Consider the following 26,900-nt stretch of genomic DNA (forward strand, 5'->3'; position numbering starts at 1 on the left):
CTTTCTCTGGGTCAGAGTCCCACTCACACCACTTTTTCTAAATGCAGACCTCATGCTCTACCCACGATAAAGCTTGTCCCACATTTTCTCAGGGAGCATTGGTCAGCACTCTCTAAAATTCCCAGATGCTCCTCCACAAAAGAGCTTTCTGAATGCTGGCCAAAGTTGAACACAAAAAAAGAAGGAAAGTAAATTCTCTTTTTTCTGCTCTCTAAAGTGTAGGAAAAGTTGGTTTCAAATGTCCAGTGAAGAACATTTTACCCTCTTTCGGCCAAGAGATATTATCAATGAAAGTATTCAGTGTCTAGAGAAAAATCATGGCCTGTGAATAGTTTAACGAACAGGCTTTTTACAAAGATAAAGACTGGCTGTCTATGCTGCTAAGCTCATTTTTGTTACAAAGAGGTAGCCATTAGCCTTTTCTACCTGTTTGAAAAGAAAAATATTTGAGATTAGACATTGGGAATTTTTCATGTTTAGCTGAAAGACAAACCTGCAAATGTTACCTTTGTCGTGTGAGAATGCAGAGGCCCCCCTGAACCTGAGGGTCTCTGAGGCAGCGTGGGTATTCCTTTTCATGTGGACAATGCATGGACACCCAGAAATTATTCCACGTGATAGTGACCATTACTGAAACAGGATGCAGTTTATTTGTGCCCCTCAACCATGGCTCATGTTGCTCTTTGTAAAATGTGCATTGTCATGAGTATTAGGCAATTACTGCCTTCGGTGCCACATGCTTGCCTAGACTTCTCTTGTGAGAGAGGAGGGAGGTACAAGACTGAAGTACTGAGGACCAATCAGAATTTAGCACAGCTTATAGACATCTGAGTCATTGGCAGAGTCAAGATTAATTACGGTTCAACACATGGGGGCTTATAAGAGTTAATACCATCGAGACAGGTCAAATCAACAGCTCAGTTGTGCTTTAGCCCTGCATATAAGAGTATGAATTTAGTACTGATGCTGTATTAGAGAGAAGATGATACCATGTAGAAATAACATTACAGGTTGCTCTAGCAACTTCCATCTTAAAGGCTTAGAGAAGGAATCTTCTGAGCAGCTTGTTGAATTTCATGGGAGACTCCTCTGCTATTGCAAATACTGGTAAAGAAAACCATGAAGGGATGCAGGATGGACAACTGCTTTAGAATAGAGATTGTACAGTTTTTTGGAACATCCTTTGTCCATGTGGGAACCCAATCTCAGTGGCAGGACTTCTGGGTGGACGGACCCAGCAGTGCCCATTCTAAGAAGCTGTATATGCTCTGCTGAAGGGCATGTAGGTGCATAAAAAAATGGTGCTATCTTACTTTTTTCCAAAGGCATTACCTGTAAAATTTTGGACTATGATAAAAACATTTATCTTCCTCATGCTTTTATTTCCTCCCCTCCCCACCCCCCTGTACTTAGCACCGCTAATTAGAAAAAACATAGTGATACATTAGGGCTTTTGAGTTGTGCAATTCTCTTGCCATTTTTTCTTTCCTTCTACAAGGAAAATCTAATGGAAGTGTCAGCCGTGAAAACCTTATACTTATTTAGATGCATTTCTTCCCACTACTGAATACTTGTTTTCTATAAGTTTACAAACACACTATTCTATCCCTCCAAATTTATTTTTTCTGCAAATAGCATTGTCTTTCTATTTTGAATTTGTATATGATTCCATTGCTAAGTTTTTTTTATTATGGTCAGTTCCTTTAATTCTCAGTATTGTGATAGTAAATAACCTAATCAGCATGTACGGGGAGTAATTGCTTTTGTTATATTTAGTGTTTATGTGTGAAATAATCACAATTTCAATTCAATTTGTGATATACTAGTTTCATATGATTATGAAATTTTGCTTTCTAGTTAAAAATATTTCACAGTATATTCACCTTTCCTTTTTTTTTTCCTTTTTTTTTTTGTGTGTGTGTGTGTTTTCTTTTTCAGGCTCAGAAATCCTGGATAGAAAGAGCATTTTATAAAAGAGAATGTGTCCACATCATACCCAGCACCAAAGACCCCCATAGGTAATCTTGCTGTCTATAATGTGTTGAGAACATGAAGTAGTAATTATACAAAAAACCTACAAGAGTAATCATGACCTGTTGCAAGGGAAACACTGTCAAATTAAATATCTTTTATATTGTTTTTGGACACCTTTGAAGCAATCTTATTTCTACACGCTATATATGTCAGGCCTACAATTAATTATTAATCTAAAATCCTGTAAAGAAAAACATAAATACCATTGTGGAAGGAATTAATCACCGTCTATAATAGTGGATTATGTTTTTTGTTACGGTTATTGGTTTTTCCTTTTAAGTACTTCTTCCAAATGCTTAATTTGTACCAACATGTTCTGCAATAGGAAAAAAAGAAAGAGACTTAAATAAAAGACTCCTAGCAGATTCCTAACTAAACTGTAGGCCTTCAGATTCCCATTTAAGCATGTTGTTAGCACCTTACTTACCTTCCTTAGGATCAACAATATATGAGATAAAAAGCATTTGGGATAAAGTAGCATATATATGTCTGAAATGCCTTTATGAATGGGCAATTTAAGAAATCAGTTTAAAATATAGACTGCAGAGTCTCAGAGACTGTGTAACCTTGCACAAATTACCTAACCTTCAAAACTACAATATTTCATCTATACAATGGATGCTAAATTGTTAGTTTTTAATAAATGGCAGCTATGTATTGTAACTATTATTACTAGTAGTCGTAAAAGTAGTAATAGTAATGTATGAAGGACATTTTCATGATAGAGCAAAGTTTAAGTTTTCAAATATCTCATGAATATTTTTTCATTGTTTCATCAAGAGCACTTAAGCCTGCAGATTTTTATTCTCAGAATTGGATATTTGACAGCAAATGTCAATTGGGAAGAGACATGTTCAGTTGTGACACACATATAAGTGAGATTCCTCATTTAAATGTGCATATTAAACTTCTCCCCCTCAAAGCTCTTCAGAGGCCTTCATGCTTTGATAGATTTGATAGATGGGCAGAGTGTGAAGTAGAAAAATCCAGAGAACTTTTGTTTGCAGGTGTCCAATCCTGAACAAAATGCCAGGTACAAAAGAGGTGGATGGAGAAGGGCAGGAGACAGATTACAGCTTACACAGCTAAAGGAAAATGGGTAGAGGGGAGAAAAGAAAAGATATGTATATCATGGAAAGCCTGAGTTTACCAATGCCTGATTTAGCCACATGGTGGAATTCTACCTGAGAATTGACTGACAGGTGTTGGCACAGACTTTAGAATTCTCCAGCTGGTTGCCTTAAGTGTGTATCCCAATACTGACTAATACCAAGGGTTCACTTTAACCTCTTCTCTTATAGGTGTTGCTGTGGGCGTCTGATAGGCCAGCATGTTGGCCTCACCCCCAGTATCTCTGTGCTTCAGAACGAGAAAAATGAAAGTCGCCTCTCCCGAAATGACATCCAGTCTGAAAAGTGGTCCATCAGCAAACACACTCAACTCAGCCCTACCGATGCTTTTGGGACCATTGAGTTCCAAGGAGGCGGCCATTCCAACAAAGCCATGGTAATCAGAAAGCCATTCGGTTGCTCCCAAGTGCTATCTCAAGTCCTGGAAAGGGGTAATAAGAGCCTGAAATTTAGTCTTTGGGCCTAATCTCTACTCTGCCACTGTCTGACGAGGTGACCTGCTCTGAGTGGCCTGCCCCTGTGTGTCTCAGCCCTTCCTCTATAAAATGGGGAAAAGAAAACTTGCCTCCTGGGATTTTTAAAGTAATTAGTGACTTTTAAATAACTACAGACACAGTGACTCTTATTATTAATTATTTTAAAATAGCTTTCTATAGTTATTCACTGTTTATTATGTTCTTTTCTGGGTCTCATCCATTAAGGCATATTTTTCTAACTCCTTTTTTTACCCCTTTGGTGAGAATGTGTTGCCTTTAGACTTCTGTTTTGTTCTGTTGGTAACTAGCATTTCTCTTAATTCAAAGTAGAAATGATTAACTCCGCCTATTTCTTTCCTTGTTCTAAGAGAAATATTGCCATCCAAATTAAGTGCTTTTTCTCCAAGCAGCTGTGCTCAATAATGTTCTCTAAAGAAGATTCCACATAAAAAGCATTTTTTTTGAGTTGGGGAAACTTTAGGAAATATGCAAATGTTACTTCTAAGAGTTGTTGCTTTTAAATTTCACCTTTCATCATGGGCCACTTCCTAGTTAACTGACAGAATTTGTCTAGCATGTATTATGAAAATTCTAGACACTATTGTCCAACAAGGTTGCTTCTAACTGTTAAAAGAGAGAAAACTAGCTGAGGGTGGAGCAGGAGATGGCTGATCTTAGGTGTGTCATGGAGTTTTTAAGTCTGGAGAAGAAATTTTGCTTAAAGAAGCATACTCCAGACCACAAGGGAAGTCACCTCATATGAATGGCAGTCTAAAAATGTGCAATAAAGCCACCTCTTTCTTCTCTTTTCTTACCTCTCCCTTCCCTGTCTCTCTCCTCTTCCCCTTTCCCTGCCTCACACCCCCGCCACTGCAGTAATTTCTTTACCAAGAATGACTGAGCTATTTTAACACTTCTTTTCTATGAAATATAATTCTGAGCTATATATTAAATTAAAACCAGTTCTGAACTATATTTTAGAAAGAAAAATGATGCTATTTGCAAGCTCCAGCAAGGCTTGGGAAAACAAAGAATGAGTTAGTCTTGGCCCATGCAAAACTAAGGGAAATGGAAATCTGTCAACTTCCTCACTCACTTAAGAGATGCATTTTTTCACACAAGATTGTTAACTGTCCCCAATTCAGTACAGTCACTGTTCACAGTATGAAATTGATCCACACACAATGTAGATTCTCTGAAACCACTTGTTAAAAGTCATGCAAGGTCTCCCTGTAAGGAAAGTGCTGTAAATGAGGATGTGGCTTGCTGGATAAGAATCACTGTAGAGTGGTACACCCAGTGCCTTCACAGGATGCTTGAATAGTGCCTACAAGCCTCGTGTGGTTAGCCCAGTAGGCATATGATAAGCCTCTGCTCATCATTTCCACTGTTAAGAGTCAGTGGCAGGTATGGAGCATGAATATGCTTGTAAGTGAGAGCATCCCTCAACGTTGTCACCTTAGGAGACTCTGACCATGATGCTGCCATTGTGCAAATGTGCACTCCTCTGTCTTTTGGGGACTGATTTCAGACAATGTATAGATTGCAAGAGAAAAGAAGTCTGTATTTTCATCAAATGGTGGTTTTAATGGAAAATGAATCAGAAGTACCTGAAATTCATAAAACCTAGAGCTTAGTCACAAGTAACTTATACTGTTTTTTACAAGTCCAGTCTATTCTATGAAGATAAAGTTTTCTACCATTAAAAAAATATATTTTAAAAATGGAGTATTAGTAGTGAAGTATTAGTATTAGGAGTTTAGAAGTGAAGAATGTAGATTGTGGATTTAGATAATATAAAAATGGAGTATTAGTAGTGAAGTATTAGTATTAGGAGTTTAGAAGTGAAGAATGTAGATTGTGGATTTAGATAATACAAGTTTAACCTAGAACCATCATATAATGCTATGACAAAGAGAAAATTACTTAAGTTTTCTGAGCCTCAGTACTTTTATTCTGCTGTATAAGTGGTTGGTATTACTGTCATAAGCATTAAATGAGATAACTTATGTAAAGCATTTGGCATAGTGCTGGGCACACAATAGATATAAAATTAATCTAGCTGCTGTTAATATTATTAGTACTATCATCACTATTATTTGCTTCAGTTTCTGAAAGAAATTGCAAAAACCTTTTGACTAAATACTTTGAAAGACACTCATTTGAATGCACATATCTTATATATTATTTTAGAAAGTCAAATTATACTTTTTCAGTTAACATTTTAATATTCTAGAAGTTCTCACCCCTTAGCCTGCTGGTTGACCACAGCATTTGAAGCCACACTACATTTTATTTACAGCCTGACCGTCACTAACGGGCTATATGACTCAGTTTACTTAGCTTCCTACTGCCTCAGTTTCCTCACTTGTAAAATGAGGATAGTAATTCCTCCTTCATATGGCTGTCTCCAGAATTAAATGAGCCAATACATGTTAAGCACTTAGAATACTGTCTGGTGTTAAAGCTGAGCCACTACCTGCTGTTGGTATTATTCCTACAGAGAGCTAACTTACTGTGCTGGAAAGAGAGGCTTTGCAATTAAGATACATGATCTTGAAGTCAGACAGAACCGGATCTCAACGCTCACTCTCTCACTGTTTAACTAGAAAGTCTTGATTAAACTATTTAACTTAGCCGAGCCTCAAGTGTTCTTATCTATAAAGCAGGCATAGTTTCTTTATTTGATGTTTATGAAGATTAGAGAGAAAACTAAAAGTATACACTTAGTGCTCAAGATGTTTATGAAAATAATAACTACTTACACAAATAACAAAGACAGAGTAGTGAAACAGCTTCCTTTACTTCCCAGGAGTCCAAAGATGTGTTAGAATATTTACATAGGGGTGCCAGGCTGCATAAGTCAGCAATCAGCTCTGTTCTAGTGAATGGCATTGGTGACAGTCATTGGCAGGTGGGTGGGTCCACGACACCAGCCCATCACTGACAGAGATCTGTGGTCTGTAGATCACCACATTACATACTTAGACTTCCACTTTCAGCAAACCTCCTGTATCCACTCACTCCAGCAAAACAGTAAGTGAGACACTGTTATACCTCAACAACTGAACAGCTGCCATGGGTGTGTTATCACAGTGGACAAAACCAAGATCCCTTCTCATTGTATGACTTTCCTTTTTTGGGTTTTTTTTTTTTTTTCTCCTCTTGGAAATTTGTAGTGCATTTGACAGACCCTAAGAACTCTGGAGACTGAGACTCCGAACGAGTTTATTAAAATGTGTGTCCTTCATAGTATTAAAATACTTGTGCAATTGCTTTCAGAATCTATAGCAAATAATGATAACCAGAATAATAGCAACTAAAATTTATGGAACATCTACATCAACCCTGGCACTGCCAGGTACTTACCTATGATACCTTGTTTTATGTCTATAACAGTAGTATTGTTATTCCTACATGACAGAGTTACCTACTGCGGCCCTTAATAGTTAAGTAATTTCTCCATATTGCAGAGCAAATATATACTGTATGTATATTACAATATTTCTCAGTGGAAGGAAAGACTCGAAGAAGCAGATAGATCTTCCACTGTGCTCTACAGAGGGGACACATATAGACACTAGATCTAACAGCCCTTCTGAGGCCCCACATGGCTCTATGGAACTGAGTTGTCTGTTGGTGATCAGGTTAGACAAGGTCGGCTATATACTTTGTGGAACCCAGTACAAAATGAAAATGTAGGGTCCTGGCAGGGACAGAGAAATCAATCCTTCCTTCTGATGGCTGGCAGCCCCAACTCTCAGGGGATGGGTGACCCTTGCCATGGGATTGCCACCTTCACACTGGGACATGGCTGGTATTTAAGGCGGGTGAACTTCTGCCAAGTCATCCATGAAACACAGCATGGTTTTGCCAGCCCAAGACAGAGAAGGCTGCTCCCTTATCATGACCCTGAAATGCTGCAAGGTACACACCCACCCTGACCTTCCCCATCCTGGAGAGGCAGCAAGGAGGTAGGACCAGGGACCACCTGTGAACTGAAGCTTCAAGACTCCACTGTCCCATTGAACTTCATTAACTAAACACAAATTGAAGGATAAAATTATTACAAATTATAAGGCAGCAAGTGCACAGCAATGGACCCTAAGCACTGGCCTTCTGAACAGTGTGACTGTGTTGGTCCCGCGCCCACAAAGCTGGCTCTGAGGCTAGGTCTCAGAGGTTATGGCTGCCCTAGATGGTCTCAGAGCTGTCACTACGAGAGTAAACTTTTCTTTCTTTCTGAGTCTAATCAGCCAAATGAGAACCAATTTACCTTCTTATTACTACCAAATATTTAACAAGTGGAAGTTCCAGCTATTCATCCAGACATAAATAAGCATTTTGTCCACTTTGAAAACTTGCCCTTCAATTATTCTGATTCTTCTGTCTAGACAAATGGGTGGAGTTGTCCACAGGTCAGAGGTCTCATTTTATCTGACAGGATAATTGTTTTGTGCCAACCTGTTCCTTCTTTACCTCTTATCCTCTCAAACGAACTGGCGCACAGTTTGTAGAAAGGGAAAATCAGCAACCACCGTCTGTTAAAGAGTGCCAGTCTTTGCATGGGGAAGGCATGGTTAATTTTTCACTAAGATTTAAGTCAGATTGGCCAACTGATTTAATATGCCTTCGGTCCCCTGCCTCTAACAAGAATACTTGAAAGTTGAAATGATTTTTAACAAGTGGTCAGAAAACTCTAGAGGAAGATTGACTTTTATTAACTTTTGAAGCCAAGTTGAAGCCCTTGTGTTGCCAATGTGGTCTGGACATAATATGAGACACACTGCAGGAGTTTGGGTAGAGGATAAAGTTGGAGAAAACGAGAATCATAATCATTATTACAATGTTGCGGGCCATGTGAGCCACCTCTCTGCTCAGGAACACTCTTTGTATCTGTTTTATCATGCAGGCAGTACAGCAATGTGTCACAGAGTTTAAGCCACCAAGGACACTTGAGAGATTGGATGCAGCGATTCTCAACTTGCAAATTTTTGAGACAAGCACACTAGTACCTATGCCCAAGGTTTACTTCCAAGAGAGTCTCATTCATTGGTCTGGCATAGACCCTGGGCATCCAGAGTTTTTTAAAAATTCCCCAGGTTATTCTACTGTTCAGTCAGGCTTTAAAAACACTGACTAATCTGAACCTAGAGAAGTTAAATTATTTTCCCAGAGTCACACAATTATTTAACAACATAGTTGTTGAACCCAGCCTCCTCAGGACTCCTGTCAGTTCTGTTTCTTCTCTGTTGTGTATGCCTAATACAAGCTATAGTAGATGTTTTGTTGGGAAATATATATATGTGGGTAATTGAAAGGAAGCTAATTATTATTATGTTTCCAGCTGTTGATAAGGGAACTTTGTAATAGAATTATAAAGTCACTATTGTTTGATGAGGTTGATGAAACTCAAAAGCTGTGAGCAGGAAGGGGTCTTCGTCAACTTACATCCTAGCTTCACAGAGCCATTTTCTGTGCCTTTTTGAGTACTTTGTAGTGTTCGGTCCCCCATTCCCAGGCTTGACAGGCCCCCATAAAATCACAGTGAAACCAGCACTTGACAGAGAAAAATTGTGGCACAGGAAAAAGACAGTCAAAGCTGACAGAAGTGAAGGATTCTGACTTCCTGTTCAGTACCAAGCTGCATCCTACCAAACTGCAAGCCTCAGAAAGCTGTTCCCAAACAACCAGAAGACCCTGCAGTTCACTCAGATGCCCCATAAATGTCAGAACATAGAGACAAAGGGGGAAGATAATAAGAGGCAGAAGCTCTGGTTTAGGCATTATTTTACTAGAATGGAATCCAGGTGACTTTTTAGGCCCCGTTACAGAGCAACAAGAAGATGAACCCAGCAGCCAACATTGTGTCATTTCTCAAAGATTATTCTACATCTGGGGCTCACGCCTTCCATTATTTAGGAAAGGAAGCAGTGTTGGACTTGATTACAGACAGAATCTTATTTTATTACTAATCATCTCTTCCAATTAATGCTGAGCTGACTTGTGGGCCAGGTAAATAAGTGTAATCTAATTAAGGACTTGTATTTAAACCTCTCAAGTCACCCACATAATTCTCTTTAGGTTTGCTCTTGCTGTTTACACTCCTCATTAAATTAGGTTGAGTCCCTTATTATAATCTTCATATGATTTAGATAATTATTTCTAGTCCTCATTTTCACACCTTAAGCTCTGTTGAGCCTGCCAGAAGATGAAAGCCTTATTCTCTGGGCATTGTGAGTGTGAGGTGAAAGGGAATGTGGGGGTTTAAGGGAGAGATAACAGGCAGGGGGAGACTGTCAGCAGCATGATATCTACAAGCTTATGCTCTTAATATCCTTTAGGATTGAATGTGAGATTTTAAAAATTGTCTATCTTTGAAATATGCAAATTTTATCTGGGAATCATCATTGATTGGCACGCACCAAGTAGGAAATTAAATGAGTCCCACTTCACAAAACAAAACATCTAATCGATAGGCTGTGGCTAACCAAGCAGCTTTACATACACATGGTAAGGTTTTGAAAGGTTTCGTAATCATTCCATTGATCTTCAGTCTCTATCTTGTAATCTCAAGACCACTGAACTGGCAGTACCTTTGGAGGGTTTTTCTGAAACTGAGAATAAAACTAGAATTTATCAGTTATATTTCTGATTCTAATCATAGATCTATAGAGAAGGAAGAACCAATTCTCTTCCAAGAAACCATCCTATCTTTGCCTCTAGAAAACTTTATGCTAAATAATTCTGGCAGAAAATTCATACACTACCCCCTATGACTAGTTCATATGCTTCCTGGAGTTTTATATTATTTCTAAACCTCGAATTTTGGCTTGTCAGCATCCCTCCCATGTAAGTACCTGATAACTCACATTGAGACATTGCAAAAACAATACGGAATAAATTACAATGACACCTCCATTTCCAGAGTTTTGTGGTTCATCAAACTAGGGATTTGATGACAGTTAATGCAATTCTAAATATTTTCTTTCTAAAGAGATTTTATATCTATTAAACCATCGTAAGCATTAAACTCTTGCTGCAAAGCAAAAGGCCTCATGGACTTGGAAAGCTGGTATCAGCAAAATTGCCTTAGCAGTCTCAAGTGACATATTCTGTTCAGCCACATCTTTAATTCCAAGTGCCCATTTTAAAGGTGGCTACAAAGAGTTAGGAAATGAAATGGTGCTTGTTACATTTCTCAAACAGAAAGGAAAACGGGGCAAAGTTTCCACTAGAGGCTTAGAAGAAAGGCATTAAAAATATTGTTAGAGTAGATTTAGCAATGGTAGTTCCCATTTTGCAGAACACTGCTTAACAAACACCAGGTAATCACTTCCAAGAATTAAAGATGGCCTTCAGTAGAAGGAAGTGGACCTGTCATTTAATATTTCCAAGAGAGTAGCCAGATTCATTGTTCTGCAGTTCTTCTACATTTTCATTGAAACAGCTGGGCAAATTTATTTGGGCTAAAATTTAGGCCTAAAGAGGTGGCTGATGAATTTTCAAAGGCAAAATGCTCTGCCAAAACTCAAACTGGGAATGCCAAAGGAAGAGTATTATTATTTTTTCTTAATGAAACAGCCCAGTCTGTTCTATGCAGTAATGGCTGCTGCCCCACCCACCAACCAACCTTTGCCCACCGTGGGTTTGAGTAAGGGGAAAGGACTGTCTGGTTTGTGACACCAAATCAATGCAGAGTGAAGCCATGAAAAAATTGAGTTCTGCTTTGATAGACAAATAGTAACATTTCTAATGATGAAGCAGTCAGAGTGGCTTTAGTAAAAAATGCAATAAGTCACCTGCTAAGCGAAAAGACCTTTGGCACCAGGCAGAGCAAAAACTTGAGAGTTTCAGTTACTGAAGCCCTCTGCCATTTGAATGAAAGAAAATCTCTAGTTTTCTATTTATAGTCTCACAGAATGTCATTTCTAAATTTGTTGTTTGGAACTCTAAATACATTTTCTCATGAAAATCATGCTGATGTACTGGCCTCCAAGGTAACTAAGAATAGATCAAAAAGAACAATTTCAACTAGAACTAGCCTCTAGTTCATACAGAACATTCTTGAGATGTTATTCTGATTGTCATTAGCACATCACAGGACCTTCCTGCTGCCAGGCAGTGACGCTAATGACAGAAAGGGAAGAGATAGATAATTCCAGGCATGAGTAACTTATTTGAGCCCAGTTTATCTCTTGAAATGATAAATTGGGGAGCTAAAGGCCATGGATAAAGAAAGGTTTGGGCAGCCCAAATAGGTACTTTTAGAAAGATAAACACCTGTACCAGTCACTCCCCAGGTAACTCCGAGGTGAAAAACAAAAAGTTATTTTGAAAGGCATACTAAAGAGCTAAAGGCAAGTTACTTGGACCTGTTATACCCAGGAGTCATATATAAGGTGAATGTGACCTTCATTCAATTTGCATGTACTGGTTTTTCTGCCATACCTGGTATGTTCCACAATTTAATCCACACAGTGTCCTGTGAGGTCGTCAGGATCACCCCTGTTTAACAACAGAGGATGCTCAAATTGCCAAAGGACTTGATTGCCACTGTCTGACATTCAAGTGTCATGATGCTTATGTGTGAAAAAAATCTCTAAATGGGAGCACCACATTTGGTTTTGTCCCCTGGACATTACTAAATGGGAGTAATGCCCAGGGGACAAAACTGAGCATGCCCATTAGGAAGAGTTCTTGTTATTTGTAAGGTGAGCCCTTTGCAATTAATAGACTGACAAGTGACAGTCAAAATTGCTTATCTTGACAACCAAAATAGCTCCTAATGTGAAATCATACTGACTATTTAACAGGAATTGATTAATTGCTCTGGGCACGTCCATTTATGAGCATGGAGCTGCTGACCTGGCACATGACTTAACTGCTGTATTAAAGCACCTGGAGAGCTTACTAAAGGAACTGATCTGTATGGGCATAAGAATATCATTTAAAAATTAAAATCCTCAGATAATCTAAAAGTGTTTTATCCCTTGGTTTTAATTATCCCCTTACCTACAAAACCATGTACGGGGCTAAACGGTGACAACCTGAAATGAAAAAAGTAGCAAATTAATTTATTTAAATGCTTTATTTATATCTTGCCTTTTATTCTCCAAGAGAAGGGCACAATAAATCACAAATAACGGGCAACATCCAAGGGCCAGAGACACCCATTGTTTTTGCTACTTGCAAGATTCCAGATAATTAGGTGTGTTCTACAGTTAACCAAATGTTCCTTTGTATAAGAATTAGTACTAGTCAAAAGAGATTAGGTAATTGAGGATACTTTGAGTAGCTTGTCAATTGCTGCATTTTCATATTTACTGTGGCCTTACTAATTCTTCTAGTACTTCCTAAATCTTCCTTTGGATTTTCATGTAAAATACTGAGTGCTCTTTCTTTGACCAAATAACACAAGACACATCATTTGGGATGTTTGGTCTGGGGAAAAGTTATCATTCTTGCTGCTCATGTGGTCCCTGGGGAGCTGGTTAGAAATGCAGAGGCCCAAGCCCTACCCCAGATGTATTGAATCAGAGACTATATTTTTGACAAGGTCCCCAGGTAAGTTCTGTGCACATTAAAATTAGAGAAGCACAGCCCCATCTAAAGCTGCCAGTGTTAACAGTAGCTTCAATAATGAATTAAAGGATTGTTGAATAACTGGCTCTGATATTCCAGTCACTCACCTTCCCTGGGTCTCTGTATCCTCATTTGAAAAGCAAAAGAATGGAACAAGAGTCCCATGATTGCCAAGATATCTCTAAACTCTGTTTTCTTTCCAAGACAGTGACTACTTCATAGCCAGTGCTGAAAGGCTTACTAAAGACAAAAAGACATGGTCAGGTCAAACACAGTCCCTCCCCTCAAAGTGTAGCAGGACGAGCGGCAGACAAAACTCCTCAGACACCGAGTTACAGAAGGAAGGGGTTTATTCGGCCGGGGGCATTGGCAAGACTTCTGTCTCAAGAGCCGAGCTCCCCGAGTAACCAATTCCTGTCCCTTTTAAGGGCTCGCAACTCTAAGGGGGTGCATGTGAGAGGGTCCTGATTGATTGAGCAAGCAGGGGGTATGTGACTGGGGGCTGTTTGCACCGGTAATTGAATCGGAACAAAACAAGATAGGGATTTTCACAGTGCATTTCTATCCAATGTCTGTAATCTATAGATAACAGAACCAATTAGGTCAGGGGTCGATCTTTAACTACCAGGCCCAGGGTGTGGTGCCGGGCTGTCTGCCTGTGGATTTCATTTCTGCCTTTTAGTTTTTACTTCTTCTTTCTTTGGAGGCAGAAATTGGGCATAAGACAATATGAAGGGTTGTCTCCTCCCTTAAAAGCTCTTGCAACATAGAGAGATAAAATTGACACATGGGAAAAACAACCAGAAAAAAAAAATATATCACACTGGGTTTGATTAAGAGTTGTATTGCATCAGCCTGAACTTGCATTCTCAGGAAAAGTCATGTTGGAAGAAACAAAGGCCTTTGAAAGATGAGAATGCTTTCTGTAGATGAAAGGGGAGATATTGCATTATCTAGGACTTGCCGGGGGAGCAGCACTGGCCAAATGCAGAGAGAAGTGAGGAAAGCCTCAGAATTGGCAAGATCAGGTCAAGTTATAGGGGATGGTGAGGGCAAGAATGGGGAGTTTATATCTGATGGAAGAATTTTAATTGAAAAATAATATGGTCCAAAAGGGATTGGAGAAAGAAATCTGCCTTTTGGTGTCTCATAGAGAAGTCAGTAGGAGGTTGTTGCTGTAATTCAAATGGACGTCCTAGTAAGAATATATCCTTAAAATGGCAACTGAAGAAATAGAGAAAAGAAGCTGGTTGAGAGCACTGTTTTCATAAGTGGACCATTAGAATATGGAGACTGATTTGTCATAGGTGAAGGAAACGGAGAAGTACTGAGAGACAGAGCCATTTAAACCTTTGAGGTAAAGAGAAAGGGCCCTGGAGTCAGACCTGGGCTATGAGCACTCCCATACTGGCAGAGTGAACTTGAGAACATGATGGATTCTTTCTGTCCCCATCAGTAAAACGTGGGTGAAACCAACATCCCTGTTGTTGGGAGGAGTACATGAGAAGGTACAAGTAGAACACACAGCATGCCTGTGCCTAGTGCACAATAAATATACAAGGTTCTTGTGTTCTGGTTATTTTGTTGTTCGTTGTTCTTGTTTTGGGGAATTTTTGTTTTTCTTTTTTTTTGGAGATGAAGTCTCACTCTTGTCGCCCAGGCTGGAGTGCAGTGGGGCAGTGGCACGATCCCAGCTCACTGCAACCTCTGCCTCCCGGGTTTAAGCAATTCTTCTGCCTCAGCTTCCCGAGTAGCTAGGATTACAGGTGCGCGCCACTGCACCTGGCTAATTTTTTTGTATTTTCCGTAGAGACGGTTTCACCATGTTGGCCAGGCTGGTCTTGAACCCCTGACCTCAGGTAATCCGCCTGCCTTGGCCTCCCAAAGTGCTAGGATTACAGGCATGAGCCACCTCGCCCTGCCAGGATTTTTTTTCTTAGTAGAGTTAAGTAATTGTGAGCAGAGAGAAAAAATGTGAAGAGAGCCCACGAGTAGTGTGACCTCACCTACTGTCTCCCTTTCTTCATCTGTAAGATGGGGAGCTGGGATCAAGGGGATCTCTTAGGTCATTCATTCATTCACTCTCTTGATTGCTTACTAGCTGAGTAACAGACATTCTGTGGTAATGAACACAGCTTTCTATAGGTTAGGCTACTTCAAAAGGAATTTCAACATATTCAGTAGATCTATTGGTCTTTTTCAGTGAGCTGCTCACCTGATCAATAAGTAGACCCTTTTCATTTCTTACTGTTATATTGTATGTGTAACTACAGAATTCCTAAAGTAAATTATTTATCAAGGGAGGCTTATTCCGAAAAATGCATTTATTTATTACCAATTAGTATGAATAATTGAACTCCATAATATGTCACTTAGCTAGTTAAGTTTGCTGAAATTATTACACGGTATCTGTACTAATTTAGTATGAATTGTAATCTCCCTTCACCCAATGTGAGTTAATAATGTATGTATATCTATTCCCAGGTACTAACTATGGCTCTGGTATCTCACAGCATGTGTGTGCCTGGTGCACAGTAAATACACAAGGTTCTTGTAGTCCAGTTATTTTGTTGTTCTTGTTTTTTGGGATTTTTTTTTTCTATTTTTGGAGACAGAGTCTCCTTCTTGTTGCCCAGGCTGGAGTGTAGTGGCGTTGTAGCTAGATGAAATGTGTAGGTTCAGATCTACATGAGGAATTTTGGGGTTCCAAAAGCCACAGTCACAACAACTCAGAAATGTTAGGAATTACTGTGTAGTCTTGCAAGGGGCAAATACTTTTAGGAGTATTTTTATACTTTAGATGCTTTTCTATCTTTAAGAAAAGTGTAATTTATATCTCACTTTAGGAGAACATAGGTCCACATTAAATTGGAGTTCTTTAAAGTGATATTAAAGTTGATAAATAAGAGAACAGTAACTTGAAAAGCAATTTCTTACCATGTCTCACACTAAAGCATTCTTGATTTGTGTAGTTTGGAAGCCTTGCAATTCCCAGTTCTACTTTATTTTACTAAATAACCTGTTCTGGAATTAGTCAAAATGAAATAAATTCAATTCAGCAGGACCCCCAAATTTTAACTATTCAATTCACTAAACCACACTACTCAAGTAATAGTGTACAGACACAGAAAACAATGTTATTCTTTCATCTTTATGATAAACTACTTTACTGAGGTATGATTGGCATGCAACAAGCTGCACATAATTAGTATATGCAACTTGATGAGTTTGGAGATAAGAATATATCTGGGAAATCATCAGCACAATCAAGGCCATAAGCGTACCCCACACCTCCAAAGTGTTCTTCTGCCCCTTTATTTATTTATTTATTCTTTTCTTTATTCTTTTATTTCATAGCATTCGTTATAATTATTTCTCTTATAAAGAGACTCTCAGTGAAGATTTTTAAAAGAAGCTTGGACTTAAGAAATTCCTCTGTTGGCCTCTGATACTCCAATATCCCCTATTCAGCCCGAATGCTCCTTGTATGGCACAAAAGTACACACTGGTGAAAATTTCTGTTGATAGATATCTGAAAGTTTTTGCCCTCCGCATGAGAGTTTGTGCACAAAAGATGCCATTTTTCATATAGTAAACTCTAGTCAAATCCCGGTGATATAATGTACTTAGCTAAAATTGTCAACATTTACTCTGTATTCTGGAATCATTTTTTGCTAGGTAAATCAAATCAATATAGAAATAACTGTACTGGATGCCAACACTTTGAATTTCTGGCATATATGTATAGGAAACTTTAGCTCTTTGGTATCTCTTGATGATGCAATTTATTTTATTAAGCTGCTTTCATATTCTGCTTGCTTTTGCCTCATGCTTCAGCTAAATATATTTTGAATATACTTTAATGAAAGAATAGACAAACAGTTTTTGAGGCTTTGAAACAATGGGGTTTTCCAAACCCAAAAGTATGGCAATAAATTATCATCTCCTGGATAATCTTATTTATGAATCCAAAAGCACATGTTTGTATGATTACATGCAGGCATATTCATTTTGTGGTTATGCAACTTCAACATTCATACTTAAATTCCAGAATTAATAATTTTCCGTTGTTTCCCACACAACATAGGCTTTAGAATGTCAAAACTCTGTTGCCATTCATTTATATGCTGTATTGTCCAGTGCTTTAGTTCTATCACTTTCCACTGTAAATGAGACATTATATTATATACCCAATACTTTTTTAGATTGACCTTATATTAACTAATATCTTAGTTTATCTTCCTAACTTACAACCCAGATCATCCATTTTGGATCATGTAAGTTCTGCCTTCTATATATGCTTTAAAACTTCCTTCAGGCCAGGCACAGTGGCTCATGCCTGTAATCCCATCACTTTGAGAGCCCAAGGTAGCCAGATCACGAGGTCAGGAGTTCAAGACCAGCATAGTCAAGATGATGAAACCCCAACTCTATTAAAAATACAAAAAAAGTAGCTGGGCATGGTGTTGGGCACCTGCAATCCCAGCTACTCGGGAGGCTGAGGCAGGAGAATCACTTGAACCCAGGAGGCAGAGGTTGCGGTAAGCCAAGATCGCACCACTGCACTCCAGGCCAGGCAACAGTGCGAGAATCCATCTCAAAACAAACAACAACAACAACAACAAACAAAAACAACTTCCTTCAGCGAAGATGCCTAGAAATAAACTCTCTCAGTTTTGGCAGTATGAAAATATCTATAATCTCTCATTTTTAAAAGATAGTTTTGCTGAGTATAGAATTCTAGACTGACAGGTAATTTCTCTTGACACATTGAAGGTTTTGGCTTCAGGTGTCTATTGTTGCTGTTGAGGAGTAGGTCTTCAGTCTAATGACTATTCTTTGTACATGATCTGTCTTTATTTCCAGCTACTTCTGAGGAATTTCTCCTCCCTTTGGTGTTATGTGTAATGTGTATATAAGTGAGGTTTCTTGTCATTTGCCTGCTTAGAATTCACTGAACTTTCTGCATCTTAGAATTGGTATCTTTCTATAATTCTGAGGAATACTCAGCCAATATTTCTTCTAATATTGCTTCCTCCCCATCATCTCTTTTATTTCTATCTATAATTCTGATTATCTCCTCCAAGCTCCTTTATTTTTCTTTTATGTTTTCAAATCCTTTGTTTTCCTGGCTGCATCTCATTTATCTTCTGGATCTATTATCGTTATAGCTAATATGTAATTTAACTTATCCATTTAAATTTTCATTTAATTATTACATTTTGATTATTGGACGTTCTGTTTGGTTCTTTTCAGATGTATACACATGCATGTATACATCATTTTTTAGTTTCTTGCTCCTTACTCTTGTACTCAATCATCTTGTTTATGCTTTTTAACCTGTTAAACAGTTATTTTATAGCCTGTATCTGATCATTTCAATGACTTTCAGGATCTTATTCTGGTGCCTGTTGTTTCTATTGGTTTTCATTCATGCTGCCTTATTTCCTGTATAATTTATTTTATTGTTTTACTATGAAATACTTATTTCCCCATGAGAATTATATCAGGCATGGATTGATATATCAGGCATGGATATCATTCTTCCACAGATAATCTGCATTTACTTCTACCAGTTATCTGGAACCATTTTCCAGTCAGAACTATTTAACATTAAACACTGCTTGGCGATTCTCAAACCATACTGATGGTGTGAATATGGGCAAGGCCTGTGTGGGGGCCTGACTGTATTTAAAAGGGGAAATGTTTTCCTCATCCACCCAGAGTCAAGGTTGAGGAAGGCAAGTTTTTTTGCCATCTTCTTCTGTACATCAAGTTTATTTAATTTTTTTCTTTCTTACATTTGAGGATGATCCCTTTGAAGTATACCAGCCCTATGTGGGATCCCATATTAAATACTCCCATAAAAGCATTAAATTCAAACCTGCATGCAACCATTAAATCAGATGCTCCAGGTCTTCCAGGGTTTGGGAAAAACACTCAGGGTCAAATCCTGCTTTGGTACTCCCTAACCTCCTGAGGTTCTAAACTGCTTCTTTGTTTAGGAGTCTCAATAATTCTTTTTTTCATGCCAGCTCAGAAACCTATTTCAAAGGACTTTCTATATTTGCCCAGTTTTTCAGTTGTTTCCAGCTAGAAATTGAAGTTTTTATATAATTACATTGAGACCTAAATGAGTATCTATATATATGGTTACATACATATTTATTACTGCATGCATTTACAGTATTTCATTTATATAGACTTATCATAACTGTATTTCCAGTTGCATCTGGTAACACCTTGATATTTGCTGTACACTCAAATTTTCAACTATTCTTCAGGAATAGTTGTCCTGCCTTTTGCTGTGTTATTTAAAAGATAAACATTACATTTGGTATGCAGTTGTTATAGTTATAAATAAACATAATTCACTATTACCTTATGTCAAAATTCTCATTACATTATGTAGAACTGTAGAATCTTTCACATTCTCTCAAAATAATAGGGTCACAGAAATAATAATATGTGCATCTAGTTAATATAAAGAGATATGAAAAATATTAGAAACATTTGAACTGTTATACACCTGTAAAGGGTGGTGAAATATAAACATGATTTCCTTTGAGCAAAAAACTTGGTCTGGGAAAAGTCATGCTTGTGCAGCATTTTAGAAAATCTAATAATTTCAAAATGAATTATAATTTCAAGAAAGCCTTTAAAAATATAAACTCTTTGTCTAATGAAGGCTCTTTTGATAAAGCAAATGATCACCCCTTCTTAAAAAAATCTGATTTTATATGAGACATTTTTGTCACATAACTACACATATAATTGCAATCAGTAAAGATAACCAGCCTCAGCCAGTCCTGCCTTGTCTCCCTAACTGATGTCCTTTCTTCTTCCAGTATGTGCGAGTATCTTTTGATACAAAACCTGATCTCCTCTTACACCTGATGACCAAGGAATGGCAGTTGGAGCTTCCCAAGCTTCTCATCTCTGTCCATGGGGGCCTGCAGAACTTTGAACTCCAGCCAAAACTAAAGCAAGTCTTTGGGAAAGGGCTCATAAAAGCAGCTATGACAACTGGAGCGTGGATATTCACTGGAGGGGTTAACACAGGTAATTGCAAGTGGAACAGAGAAAGTCAACATAGGCCATGGGAATGTTGTGCCTGATATAATTTTCTGCTAAGGTTAATTATCTCTATATCACCCCACTTCATCCCTACCCATGGGTCCATAGTTGCTAGTTATCTCTCCCTCCTTTATCTAAATGAGAACTGTAAAGTTATTTCTTAACCAAGAAGAATTACTTACACATAAGAAATGGGTTGGGATATTTAATAGTTGACTATACAGAATTCATAAACACAACTAATGGAAGTTCACAGGGTATTTTTAAATAGCTTAAGTTGCCAGTAATTCTTTAAGGAATGACTTCTACTTTAAATTGAAAGCTCTACCTCTGTCCTTTACACAATTTCAAGTTTGGTGCCAAATAGCTTTAATTTTTGCAAAACGACATTTCCCTCTGGGACATAAAGGCAAAATCTAGGGCATTATGTGTTTATTTTTTAAAATATTTTATTAACTCCTCACTGTGCCAATAGAAGACACACCTCATTCTGAATTCCAAAGAATTTTTCCTTCGTGCAATCTATATTGTGCTATAGATGCATTCTTAAATCAGTTCTTACCAGCCCACCTATAGTTAAGTGCTTATTTGCAGAACATTTTTGATGTGCATCAGGTAATGGAATGGATGCCTGTAAATGTTTTTGGCATATTCTGTGGGTCTGAAGTCTGAGGTGCCAATTGGAAATGTAGAGGTAATGTTGCAATAAGTTAAGGTAAACTTATTACAATCCCCAAAGTCTGTACATGTGGATACATTCGTAGTTAATGGAATATTCTAAACGTAACTCTGGTCCAGTTAGTTTTAAATAACATGTTATCTTGGGCCAGGTATGGTGGCTCATGCCTGTAATCCCAGCTCTTTGGGAGGCCAAGGAGGGTAGATCACCTGAGGTCAGGAGTTCAAGACCAGCCTGGCCAAAATGGTGAAACCCTATCTCTACTAAGAATGCAAAAATTAGCCCGGCATGGTGGTGGGGGCCTGTAGTCCCAGCTACTCAGGAGGCTGAACCAGGAGAACTGCTTGAACCTGGGAGGTAGAGGTTGCAGTGAGCTGAGATCGTGTCACTGCACTCCAGCCCGGGCAACAAGGGCAAAACTGTGTCTCAAAAAATAAAAATAACATGTTATCTTAATGTTGTTTAATTTTGCATTTGTAGTATGGATGCTGTTTGAGTAAGACCTACACTGAGAATTCTCTTAAATACTTAGAATTTGTGAACATTCTGCACACAGCTACATAAAGATATTTCAGCGATGAAGTCTGCAGATTGCTCATGTTCAATGTTATTATGTGAAATTCTGACGCAGCCCATACACTGACATGATCTTAGAATGACCTGCTTAGCTCTTTACTGTTTATCCTGTGGTAATCAAATATCTACAGAGCAATTTTTCTTTCAATGACTGTTCAGGTTTTGGGTTCCATGTTTCCCTCTCAACTAAGCAGGCCTCATTTGCCTGTGATTATTGTCTATTGCATTCCTGTCACATAGAGACCAACTCAATGGATTCTACAGGTTCAAAAGAAAATCTTACCAATGCTCTATTTCTAAGAACTTGGAATACTATTCATTGTTTTTATTCTTTCATAAAATGCATTCAATATCAAAAGAAGAATTTATAGTCTACATACTACAAACCCAAGAGTTCATCTCTGCCTCACTCCAGGCTTAGTGTTCAATCCAATACCCAAAGTGAGGTTCTGATGATAAAGTGTTAAAGTTGGGTAAGAGGTATTGATAGAATTGTGCAGACAGTTGAGCATACCATAAAGTTAAACTTCTTGTCCAAGCCTGGCCCTAAAAGGAGTTTTGTATTGGAAACAACTGGAAACAATTTAATATTAATATTCACAGTCTTCTTTTGGGAAGTTTTGTTTTGCTGTTTTTTGGTTCGGGTTTTTGTTTTTTTTTTTTTTTTTTTTGTTTACCAGTACTCTCAGAAGATTCATAGATAAGATAATAAGTGAAAATGATATTCTTTCCAACACCCCTGAATAGCTCAACATGGATTAATGACCATTTACACTGTTTTGTTATTTGCTTTTTAAACAGTGATTCTTCCTGTTTCATCTTATGAACATTTCAGTATTGGGCTACTTAAATACACATGTCTTTTCCCATGATTAAATTGCCTGGTGTGTTTCATGTGTTTAGTTAGTTTAGTGCACAGGGTCTGAGCCCTTCCTCTAGGCTAGCCCCTGAGGTGTAGGAAGGCGAATAAGGCACTGACCCTCCAACTTTCCTCTCAAAGAGTTTTACTGTTAGAAGAGACATCTCCACATGTAATTATGAATCACTGCAGAACATGTTAAGTGACATACTGAGCTATTCAAAATTTACAAACTGCAATATGTTCAAATGGAGAAGAAATCAAATCCAACTCAACATTCATATAGGAAGTGGTACTAGGTATACATTTTTCCTGGAGAAATGACTGGAACTTTGATAAGCAGAAACATCTTTTCTTAGAGGATATATCTTATATCTTCCTATAAAAATGATCATTTGAGAGGGAGGTTAAGAGAATTAGAAATTGTATCTTCTTTAAATGGTTTTTAAAAAGGTAAGAGTTATGCTGCCTACCATCTTGTAAACTGAATTTTCTCACCCTTAACTATGATGGGGTGGATCATTTTAACAGAAGAGGAAAATAATTACAATGATGAAGATTAAAAGGTGTGTCTATATATTTTAACACAAATTTTCCACAGAATAATCCAACACTGTCTTTATGAGTAGGTTCTCATAAAGGTTAACACAATCTCAAACTAAATAATTCATGTCTTTGAATGATTTTAACTCATATACAGACTGTGGTGTAGATTTAACATACCATTATACATGGTACTTTTAACATGACGCAGTCAAGCTGTTGGTTCCTAATCATACTAACAAATTATTATGCTTACAAGAAAAAGAGTTTCTAAGTTTAAGAAATTGTACTTATTCTTTTTATAGACATTGGATGCTTTTTGTTTTTTCATATAAATTGGAGTAAGAAATGCAATGCTAGAATTCATATACAAATCCGGCCAATGCATTTGGCATTACAGCCACGAGTTTATGTTTCCTCCTAAATACAAGTAGTTTGTACAGACATGTGTCAAAATTTTATATTCAATTTATTTAACCTCAGGAGAAACCATTACCACAATTTTCTTTAGAATGATGGGAAGGTATTTGCTTTAAAAGACAAAATTAATGCTTCTCTTTTTTTTTTTTTTTTTTTTTTTTAGGTGTTATTCGTCATGTTGGAGACGCCTTGAAGGATCATGCATCTAAGTCTCGAGGAAAGATATGCACCATAGGTATTGCCCCCTGGGGAATTGTGGAAAACCAGGAGGACCTCATTGGAAGAGATGTAAGTCCTGAGTGCTGTCCTTTTCCACGACTTCTCCTAGAGGTGGTATGAGAAAAGTATAACAAAATTAGTATTCAAAATGTGCATATTATAGTACTCTTTTAGTCCCCACTCACTAAAATGAAACTTATGTTAAGGAATAGTTTCTTGGGCAAATACTTATTTTCTAAAATCTCTATGCAAACTCCAGGTCAATTCTTATGATCAAGAAAGGTCCAAAGGAAGACTTACCACCTACCCCCTCTCTGCTTAAATCAAGCAGTGGTCTTTCTTCACCCATCAAATCCTGCCATTACTCTTGGTATAGTGATATTAACATTCATTAACACCACTTAATATATGGCAACATGAACTCATTGACCGATATACTAAACACAGACTCTCCGCACCCCAGGGCTCTAGCACCTTTATAATTTGAGTATCTTTCACCTAGCTCCTGAGAGGTGCAGAGAGAGATTCTTTTCGTTTCAAAGTACCACGAGGTCTATCTGAGCCACAAAAAAAAAAAATTTTTAAGTGGCTAAGAATTAACTGGTCTTAAACTTCTTCTTGTATTATGATGTAATACAATGCAGCCGTCTTATTTTAATACAACAAAATATATGCAATTTTTAAAAATGCAATGCAAAATACGTTGAATTTAAAAAAAAAAAAAAAGTCATCCTAGGGCTCACTGTCCTGCCCTTCGCAAATCTTAAAATGTGTTGTATGAGTTACCAGTGGCAATGCAGGCATTTGAAAAAGGAGGTGTAGGATCCATTTGACCCTGAGCAGAGGTATTTCCCCAGGGGCTTGCATTTCTCCTGAAAATTTACCTAAATGGGACAGACTGTGATGCATTTGAGCGGCAGACACTTTCCTCTCAGTTTTAAGTAAAACATATGTTTCAAAAAAACTAAATGTCATGAAACACAAGCTGCAAACAAACTCCATTGGCCTTAAAAAATATCTTTATGGGGTATAAATGCAGATGTTTTATGTACATATATTGCATAGTGACTAAGTCTAGGCTTTTAGTGTACCCATCATCTGAATAGTGAACATTGTACCCAACAGGTGATTTTTCAGCCCTCACCCCTTCCACCTTTCGTAGTGTCCAATGTCCATATTCCACTCTGTATGTCCATGTGTGCCTAGTATGTAGCCCCCACTTATAAGTGAGGACATGCAGTATTTGACTTTGTTTCTGAGTTATTTTACTTAGGAAAATGGACTCCAGTTCCATCCATGTTGCTGCAAAAGACATGATTTCATTCTCTGTTATGACTGGGCAGTATCCCACTATATATATCTGTATGTGTGTGTATATATATAGTATGATATATATATACATATATATATATATAGTGGGATATATATATATATACACACACACATCCAGTCCTCCACTGATGGACACTTAGGTTGATTCCGTATTTTTGCTGTTGTTGATTGTGCTGCAATAAACATGTAAGTGCAGGTGTCTTTTTTATATAATGATTTATTTTCCTTAATTAAAAAAACACTTTAAATCCATTAGAACCTTTATTTTAAGTGATAACAAGTGTCCACATCAATGATATCAGATTGCACATATAAATGCTCATTTATCCAGGATACATAGGTCAAGGGATGAGATAATATTCTCTTAATTAAAATTTATTGGCTGTTTCATATTACATTTACAAATTGAATATCTCAGCAACAATTTCCAAAGTGTTACATAGGCAGACCAGACTGGAAAAGTAAGTGTTACTAATTTCTTCAAAGTATCTGAGGCTAGTCTTTCATGCAATATATTTGAGGTAATACTTAGATTCCAAATTGGCTTTTAATTGTATGTTGATTTTGCACTGGAACAAATGTATGTCTTAAAGAATTAGAATATGCCAAAATGCTTTCAACAGCAAAATCATTTAATAATGTATATTAATACATTAATTAATTATTTAAAACATGTTGATTCAAAAGTCATTTTGAAATATTCATAGCTTCAGGATCTCTATTGTAAACTCAAATTATTATTTTTCAGTTTGAAGGCGGACACTATTTTGAACTTCCTCATTCAGATGAACTAGGAATAAATGGCAGTTGATTATTTCTTTATGCAAGATGGAGTAACTAAATAATTTCCTTAGTTGCCTAAGCATTTGCAGAGAATGCTAGCCTACCGACTCTTTGTATTATTTTGTTTATTCATCTTATAAATTTTATAAGATTGCAGAAAGACAGTACTTCTATTACATTTACTTACCTTGTTGAATTGGAAGAATCACTTCTGATTCTTCTACCTCCCATTCCAGCTTTTTCTCTGACTTTACCTTCTCCTTTCACTCCTCTTTTTTCTTCTTCTTTTGTTTCTCCTCATTGCTTCTTCCCAGTTGTATGCAAGTAGAAACTTACGATTTCCAATGGAACTTATTGACATTGTCTGCCTTCCCAACTGAAAATAGTCTTGATCCTAGCATAGAGGGCAGAAAAATGTTCAGTAAATATGTGCATCCATCATCCCTGTTCCTGAGGGTCTCATAAAGGCAAACCACGACTCACAAAGAATCAGGTGGACCATGGGAGAGACTATTGCAAAAAGGAAATGGAAGTGGCAGGTTATAAAGAACACAGGAAAGACAATTGTATTTTACTTTTTCAGTAAATCTTTCACAGGGATCTATTGAATTTTGACCACTCTGTTACTTTCTTCCCTTAAAACTGGGGAACTAGAATATACCTAGGATTTCTCAGGCTCTTGTGTGATAATAGAGTTTGTTTTTCAACTTATAAATTATCTGGAGTGAAAGTACTATTTTTAATGTACAAGATTTATGACATAGCTTGAGATAAATTTTTATACATGTTCACTATTCCAATATGATAGCTAAAAGGTAATATGATGCTAGGTTGCCATTAAAAGAGGTGTTTGAATGAAATGATGGTGGTCACTAGTGAAGATTCCCCTCAAAATTATCAAATTAGAAATATTATCTGGTAAGCTTCTTACACAGTCACAACTCTTCCCAGCTAGCTTAATGTACCACCATCCGTCCTTTTTCTTTCATTTTATATAATCAAAATCACATGTAATAAACATCAAAAAATAAACCTTTTAGCATCAGACATCAGATAGCAGAGAAAAAAATACAATGTATTATTAAAAATCTTTACCACTTCAGAATTCTATCAAAATGCAATCATTCGAAACAATAGAATAGCTGCATCTTTGGTCAAGTCTGTTTATACTCCAGAATAATATTGAA

The 26,900-nt window shown here is 37.4% G+C and overlaps 1 protein-coding gene across 27 annotated transcripts in view; it reads left to right on the forward strand.

The window, feature by feature from the left end:
• The window catches only part of LOC105498657 (transient receptor potential cation channel subfamily M member 3), a 909,897-nt gene that overhangs the window by 580,320 nt on the left and 302,677 nt on the right, over positions 1 to 26,900 (forward strand). For all 27 annotated transcript variants that reach the window (XM_011770894.3, XM_071077680.1, XM_011770897.3 and 24 more), the window contains exons 2-5: positions 1,939 to 2,018; positions 3,336 to 3,540; positions 20,074 to 20,287; positions 23,543 to 23,667. In XM_011770894.3, the coding sequence (XP_011769196.1) occupies positions 1,939 to 2,018; positions 3,336 to 3,540; positions 20,074 to 20,287; positions 23,543 to 23,667 (624 nt within the window). The remainder of the gene's footprint in view (positions 1 to 1,938; positions 2,019 to 3,335; positions 3,541 to 20,073; positions 20,288 to 23,542; positions 23,668 to 26,900) is intronic.

Source organism: Macaca nemestrina, chromosome 14, assembly GCF_043159975.1.
Source record: "Macaca nemestrina isolate mMacNem1 chromosome 14, mMacNem.hap1, whole genome shotgun sequence".
Classification (NCBI taxonomy): Eukaryota; Metazoa; Chordata; class Mammalia; order Primates; family Cercopithecidae; genus Macaca; species Macaca nemestrina.